General features: G+C 40.8%; 1 protein-coding gene across 5 annotated transcripts in view; it reads left to right on the top strand.

Annotated features, from left to right (window-relative positions):
• Positions 1 to 353: 353 nt before the first annotated feature.
• SCAF4 (SR-related CTD associated factor 4) overlaps positions 354 to 8,317 on the top strand; it is a 62,165-nt gene continuing 54,201 nt past the window's right edge. For all 5 annotated transcript variants that reach the window (XM_083361814.1, XM_083361813.1, XM_083361812.1 and 2 more), the window contains exon 1: positions 354 to 586. In XM_083361814.1, the coding sequence (XP_083217940.1) occupies positions 557 to 586 (30 nt within the window). In that variant the 5' untranslated portion in view covers positions 354 to 556. The remainder of the gene's footprint in view (positions 587 to 8,317) is intronic.

Below are 8,317 nucleotides of genomic sequence, written 5' to 3'. Positions count from 1 at the left end.
ATGGACAAAGTAGAGAAGTTTTTAAATTGCCCTTTTGATTTTAACCAGCGTGTATTGTTTAACTGCTTGTTTGATATTGGTATTTATCGTTAACGTGAAGACAAGTCAGGAAAATGTTCATTAATCAAGGACAGGGTAGCCTTAAGAGAGTCTTCGGAACAGTCCAACAAAACCGACAACTGGAAAAAAAAAAAGAAAGCTCAATCTCGTGCGTTTCCTTGCGCGCGTGCGCACTCGCTCGCTTCTGTGTCTATGGTTTTTGTCCCGCGGTCTCCTTCCTCCGATGGGTGGCGCGAGGCTTGGGAGGCCCTTGCTATCCCATGGTGCCGTTCGCGGCGTGCACTTTGCCATTCCGCTGGAGGGAGAGAGACAGAGAGAGGGAGAGAGAGAGAGAGACAGTCTGTGCGAAAACTTCGCCAACGAGTCGCTGCGGGCTGCCGCCAAAACGGACATGTTAGCGCCGAGGCCCTGAAGGCGGGACGGCTGCTGAAAGCGACGTTCGGCGATCACCTTTCAGCTCCTCTCGCGCGGTAGCGTAGGCCGCCGACCGACAAACATGGAGGCAGTGAACGCCTTCAACCAGGAGGTGGGAATGGAGTCCGGCAAGCGAGCGCGGGACAGCCAGGCCCTGCCAGGGCTCGGCCTCTTTGATGGGTGGAGGTGGTTGTTGGCACGGCCCCTAACTGGAACTACGAGGAGGTGTTTAGTGGTTGGGACGGACTTGAGTGGAAGAATTATCGGGTTTTTTTCCCCCCTTAGGCTGTGCGGCCTCTCCTGGGCCCGGCATGTGTAAAGGCCAAGCTGCAGCAGAGTGACACGAGACTTAAAGAGGCCTACCTCTGAGGGCTCTCCCCTTTCCCTATGAAGCCTATTAGCCCTCAGAGAACCGACCCAGTTTGCCGTGGTCCAAATTGTGCAGGAAACTTGGCAGAGCTGCTTAAGGGGTGGGGGGTGGGGGAGGGGAGGTGACCGAAAGAAAGGGAGCAGAAGTTCGTCGGTGCGCGCCTATCTGCGTGCTAGGTCACACTCCTCCTGTGGGTGGTGTGGGCATTCCCATTGTGTGTGTATGCGCCAGTTTGGTGAGAGATGGGGTGGAGCGAAGAGGAAGTATTTGGCCTTTTTTCCTCTACAGATGTAATGAAGAAGAGCTCAGCGTCAGACAAACGGACAAATTCGTTTATGGTCTAGTATTTTCTCTTTCGAAACGGTAGACGCTTGAGCCCAGTCTCGAGCCTCGTCCACTTTTGTATCGTGGAAATGGGAAACGAATAAAACAGTAGTCTCTAAATGGGCGAAGAGATTGAGGGAAGATGAATAGACACTCTGGAACATTTTGTCAGCAAGGTTGTGGTTCTGAAGAGGCGCTAGTGCTTAAAACAGTATTGAGCAAATAACTTAATTTGCAGACAGTGCTGTAGAATTTCAAGCGGTGTCATACATTTCTTTGAAACGTTGCAGGAGGTTTTCCAGTAAGTCACAAATTAACACTCATAAAAGTACTCCTAAAAACTGAACTGATGGGGATATGTATGTTTTTTTTTGTTTAGCTACATTATAGGTTTTCTCATGGTTTAACTTACTGAACAGAAAGCTCTCTAAAATTTCCAGCAATTATTGTAAATTGAACTATTGTATTACTATAGGTAGTCCTCGACTTACTACCACAATTGAGATCAGAATTTCTGTCATTAAGTAAGATGATTGTTAAGTGAGTCACACCCAATTCCATGGTCTTTTCTGCCACAATTGTTAAGTGAATCATTGTAGCTGTTAAATGAATCTTTTGGCCTTACGCGAATCCAACTCTCATTGAATGTGCTTGTTGGGGGAAAAAACTGGAAAAGTTGCAATCATATTAAATGCATTCTGGTTGCCAAATTCTGATCACGTGACTGTGGGCATGCTGCAACGGTTGTAACTGCAAGGACCAGTTGTCACTCTTGTAACTTTGAATGGTCACTAAATGAGTGGCTGTAAATCAAGGACTACCTGTATATCCCTCCTGGTTAAATATAGATACAAGGCTACATGTAGGTAATTTGTAGCTACATATGACAAAACTGCTTGCAAAGCACAATTTGTTACAAAAGTGGTGGACTCTGATTTTTGGATCCATAAAGAATTAATCTTTAAATTAGGTGAATAACAGGTAATATATGTACAATTGTCTAAAGTTTAAATGCTTCTCATATGCTTTTCAGAGCTGCTATACTTGGATAGCAGATTTAGAATGTGACTCTTTTCTCTGGGTTGGATAAAGATGCTATAAAGCAGTCTTTCTCAACTTGGCAGCTTTAGGATGCTGGCTGGGAAATTCTGGAGTTTAAAAACTGCCAAGGTTGAGAAGGTAAAGTGCTGACTTACTTTGAGTCAATAAATGTAATTCATCTATATTAAAAATTTTTCCTAGGATTGCCTTCCCTGATGTGTTGCCTTGCAAATGTATTAATCTATGGCTCCTAGCAGCTGGGATTCTGTGCATGATTAGTGTAGGATTTCTTTCTATTTTGTGTCTGAAGCACATATGCAACGGCTACCATATCAAAAGAGAATGGTGTTATAAGATCTGGAGAAGGATTCAACTCTTTAGGAACTGTAGTCCAATATATAATGTTAGTGAAGTGACACCAGATTAAAGAAGATTGCTGGACACTATATTAGTAATTGGAAGGGGTATTGTCACTTCAAAATAGACACCATTTGACTGTCGCATACTATTGTCAGTAGTTGTTTACTTTTGAAATAATATTTAATTTCAATAAGATTTCCATAAGAAAATGGAAAGTTGCCTAATGATTCATACTAAATAAATACAATTTTGCAGTGTGCCCTAGATAGGATAAGGTCTGAGACATAATGAAATAGTCATAGAATTCAGCTTTATTTCTATATAGCAATTGCATATATGTATCCTTATAGCAGAAGGAGCTGTACTACTCCCACTCTCATACAAGTTCAATAGCTGGAGATTAAAATATATATCTCTGTGTGCTTTGTGATTTCTCTTTTCTCTCAATGGTGGAACAGCTGATCCTTGAGTTGTGGGTGCTTCAGTATTATACATTTTCAATGGTAGGAGGATTCCTATGCTAGGCAAGGGTTTGGACTAGAAGACTTCCAAGATCTTGCCATTCCTGTGATTCTATTTCTTTCCTGCACATTCCTAGGGATACAGAATGAGAAATATTTATTCTTCATGTCCCTAGTGTTATAACGCAGTTGAGAGTTACATTTGCCCCTTGTTTTTAATTTGGGTAACTTAACTCTTAAATGTTTATTGATATATAGCAAAGAGAAATTTTATTGTCTACAGAAGGGTAGTTCTGTTCATTCCTACTGTTTCAATAACAGTACAAACAGTTATTAAATAGTTTTAATTACATTTATTTGAAAAAGATAGCATTTATCTTAAAGTCATTGTGTTAAAATTATTTTTAAGAATGTTAGCCTTGTGGTTAATTTTCAAAATGAATGAATGTTGCGCTTAGATAGAGTTAAAGGTGTCTTATATGCAGAGTTGCTTATCAGTAAGATGAATGGCATAAAAATTTAATAGATGAATAAAATATGTAATTGAATACTTTCTTCTCAAGCAATTTTAGGTTTATTATTTAAAACATTTTAATGGAAATAGACCTCCAATGATGTCTTCATAAATATATTAAAATTGTAGAACTAATCAATCAACAGAGTCAAAGCAGTCACCATAATAAAATCATTTAAAAATATCACAGTAATTTGAAATTGAAACATCCCAAACTTGAAACATTCTATTTCAAGAATATTACTCTGTGGTTTAAAACAGCTTTTCCAACTTCAGAATATGTTGGCCTAGTTGTTGTGGAAGTATTTTGAACTGAAAATACATTCACTCAAAATAGAAGTCTTGAAACTTCCTTACAAATGAATGGTGTGGCGTAGTGAACATTAGATAAGATGTAAGTGTGAGAGCTTTACTCAAGGAGCCTTCTGTCTTGTTTTGACAGAGCCCTCAGAAAGGTCACAGAGATAGCCCTCTGATTCAGATATTAAAACATGGATAAATTGATATAAATTAAGAAACTACTTCAAGTAATTCACAAGGATTTACAGTGTACCTGCCAACTTACAGTACAAACTTTAGTTTCAGTATAAAATGGTTATATTTCCTTCTGCCTCTAGTCATGAGTATTTTATTTTTACTTTCTGTTCTGACACCTGAACTAAGAATAAAGGAGAAACATGGAAAAGGAAAAAAATCCACAATTTTGTCTAATTTGTAAATTCTTATGGTCCTCACAAAATGTATTAGCTTTTTCTTTATAGGTAAAACAGCATAAGTATAGTACAGTATAGTGCAGTGAAAAAGTTGCAAAGCTTGATTGCAAGAATGAAAGTATAAAGGAAGGAAATCCTAAATACTTTCTATCATTAGGTGGCAAGCACTATTCTTAATGGTTGTCTATTTTCGAGATGTATACATGATACATACAATTCATTCAAGAACATTGCCTGTAGACCTGGAAAGGTAACTGTTGTGTGAATATGCAATGATTTTAGGAGATCAGAATGTAGTACAAATAGTTCCCAGTTTAAGAATGAGTTCTGTTCTTGAAGTCTGTCCTTAGGCCCAATTTCTATGTAACCTGGAACAGTTTAGTGCAGAAGTCCCCAAAATTTTGGGCACCAGGGACTGGTTCCGTGGAGAGAGGTTCTTCCACGGACTGGAGGGTGTGTGGTTTTGTATGCTGCCTGCATCCCATGGATGGGGCTTTGCTTGTTTGTGCGGACCGGTTGCTGGCATGCTGTGGCCCTGTACTGGTCAACGGACCAGGGGTTGGGGACCCCTGGTTTAGTGTATAATATTGTGTAATAAACCATTGCATATTTAACTTAAAACATTGTGTATTTAACTCAATTTTGCTATAATAGGCTCTGTTATCAACCATGGATTGTTCTTAAACCAAGGAGCTCTTAACCTGGAGACTTGCTGTACAAGGAAAGACTGTTTCTACTATCATTTTCTAGATTTTCGAGATTGTCAATATAAGAAGCTTTTGTTTGCAATACTGTTAGGGTTTTTTCCATTTTATAGAGTGGTATGTATACAGTATGATGCGTTAGTTATAGAGGTAACCATTTGGGACAGTTACTGCATACCTTCAGGCAAATATGTGTTACCAGTCTCCTTGCTCAGTACATCCTTATGTGGAAAAGATAATATTTTAATAGTGTTAAAATCTAATTTAAAGTAAAATTAGGGAATGAAGCAAATATTAAAACATAAAGTTCATACTCTCTCCTCCTACTCCAAATTATGCACAATGTTTTATCAACAGTTGCTGGCAACTATTGTCAACTAGCATATGAAACCAAAATACTTTTTTTCACTATAGAGCAGTCCTCTTATGAGTAACTGTGGACTTTTGGGACTCTGGGTTTCTGATCTCACAATATGGGAATGTCACAGTCAATCCTGATGATACGACATTATTGTGAAGAAAGTTCATTAAATCGGTACTATATAAGGCAAAGGTCCCCAACCTTTTGGGCACCAGGGACCAGTTATGTGGAGAGAGGTATTTCCATGGACTGGAGGGTGCATGGTTTTGTGTGTTGCCTGCATCCTCCGTATGGGACTTTGCTTGTTTGTGCGGACTGGTTGCTGGTATGCTGTGCCCCGGTATTGGTTCATGGACCCGGGGTTGGGGATCCTTGATATAAGGCATCTGGGGCCATCACTCTGTATGTCTTAGCATACAGAATATTAGCCAAACAATTCTTAGACATGATTTCCAGAGACTCATTACCAGGATACCAAATTGTTAACAAACTAACCAAAACTATGGACTATAAGGCCATAACTTTTAAAATAGCTACAGATAGATAGATACATGCTAGGTATTACAAGACTAGAAAGACCTGCACATGGATTACAGCAGGGGTGTCAAACTGTTGGCCCGCGGGCTGGACGCGTCATCCGGAAGCCACTGCCACCCCATTGCCGGCAATGGCAAAACCGTCTTGATACGTGACGTCGTGAGTTTGACATGTCTGGATTGGAGAACAAACAAAAGTATATGATATCAAGAGAGCAAAAGAATTGAAATGGAAATGGGCTGGACACATAGCAAGAAGAATTGATGGTAGGTGGGCAACTCAGTCATAGAATGGATTCCACTTGCTAAAAAGCATCCATGAAAAAGACCTAAAACAAGATGGATCGACATCAGCAAGTATTATGGGCCCAAAAGGCAAAAAGAAGTTTGGGACCATAGTGGTTGGAAACATGCTAAAGAGGCCCACATCTTGCAGAGGATAGAAAATGGTAATACTACTACTACTACTAATAGTAGTAGTAGTAGAAGAAGAAGAAGAAGAAGAAGAAGAAGAGTTGGAAGGGACCTTGGAGGTCAAATGGTTGTCTAGTCTACTTAAAAAAACTTACAGTGTTGGAGCATTCACGACTTTTGGAGGAAGGTTGTTCCACTGATTAATTGTTCTAACTGTCAGGAAATTTCTCCTTAGCTCTAGGTTGCTTCTCTCCTTGATTACCATAGTTTCCATCCATTGCTTCTTGTTCTACCTTCAGGTGCTTTGGAGAATAGCTTGATTCCCTGTTCTTTGTGGCAACCCCTGAGATATTGGAACACTGCTATCATGTCACCTCTAGTCCTCCTCTTCATTAAACTAGCATACCCATTTCCAGCAACATTCTTTATATGTTTTAGCCTCCAGTCCCCTGATCATCTTTGTTGCTCTTCTCTGTACTCTTTCTAGAATCTCAACATCTTTTTAAAATCGTAGTGACCAAAATTGGATGCAGTATTCCAAGTGTGGCCTTGGTTTTTTGGGCAGTTGCAGCACACTGATGGCTCATATTTAAGTGATTGTCTACTAGGTCTGACAATCTGGTACCTATTGCATCTGTGCTTCTCCACAAATCAGGAAAACGGTTAGCTCTTCCTTTCATAACATCTCCAGGATCTGGGAATTGTTTTGAATACCATTCCAGGTTTAGCTCCTTCCAAATGCTAGGAAACCCAAGAAGATAAAAAGTGATGACCTGCCAAAGAGTGTTGAATTTATTTGGCAGATCATTCTTTTAATTTATATATGCAGATCCTTATGAAGTTACGCATGGTGCGGTTCATGGCCGTGGCTAAGGATCGTCCATGTCCATAGGTTGTGCAGTGGATGATATTGCCTTTTTAGAAGGTGATAGCAACAGGGAGCTGAGCCAAAGTTCCACTGAACTTACACTTAGAGTCCTTTGAGTTTGGATGTCCAACTACCTTAATTTTCCATTAATGAATTCTTTGTACTAGTGAATGTCTGGACAAGGCTGACCTCGGAGCCAGTATTTTGCTGTGGATGCTACTGGACTATGGATATCTCTGATACTGGCTTTCAGTTTTTTCTGATTAAGGGCTGCTGCTTTCACTTACTTCATTTCAAATCTAATTAAGGCATTATGTATCATTTCCAGTTTTTTTTACCAATACTTTGTTTGGTGCTATTCTTTGGACTTCTGCTGTTCGAATTTCTTTCTCCCTTAGTATTCTGTAAACTCAAAAACCTAGATAGTAAAAGTTATAAGGGAAACATTCCCATTCACCCTAGTCACATGTGATACTACCCTTCTAGATTGGGGTGCCTACTGCATGGCTATGTGATCCATAAATGCTGGACATTCGGGTCTGTTTGAACATTCATTATGTCATTAGCACAATGCTGTCCTGGTGGACAACAACACAACCTGAATTTTTATCAGTTGCCAAAGAGTTTCGGTTTATAGTGAGGAAGTCCTGTAGATCAGGGTCCCCAAGCCCCGGTCTGTGGACCAGTACTGGGCTGTGGCATGCCAGCAACCTGTCCGCACAAATAAGCAAAGCCCCATCTGCAGGATGCAGGCAGCACACAAAACCACGCACTCTCCAGGCCGCGTAAAAACCTGTTCTGTACCAGCCTGCTATCGGCCCTGCAGAAAAGGCAGGGACAACCCCTTTTACAAGAAGGCAAGAGGCTGGAATTACGCCTGCCAAATTTATTGCTACAAAAACAAATAGAACAAGACACGAACCAAGAAACAGGAGCTTTTCAAGTGGTTGCCTTCAGCAAACCAGCCCTCCCATGCATTCCCCCTTAAATACAGTTCAGGGCATGGCTTCTCTCTGCCTCCTTTCGAGGAGCCCCATTGCCTTCCTGTGTTTACTCCTGATTGACTGCCTCCTGCGTCGGGCGTCCTTGAACAGGTCCAGCTGTGGGTCATCTTCATCCACGCTGTCAGGCTCACACAGCTGGGTCTGCGTCGTGACCAGATGAGAGGGGCCTGGCT

The sequence above is a fragment of the Vipera ursinii genome (assembly GCF_947247035.1).
Source record: "Vipera ursinii genome assembly, chromosome: 4".
Lineage (NCBI taxonomy): Eukaryota > Metazoa > Chordata > Lepidosauria > Squamata > Viperidae > Vipera > Vipera ursinii.
Note: the sequence above shows the minus strand (reverse complement) of the source record. Positions and strands in the feature narration are given on the sequence as shown.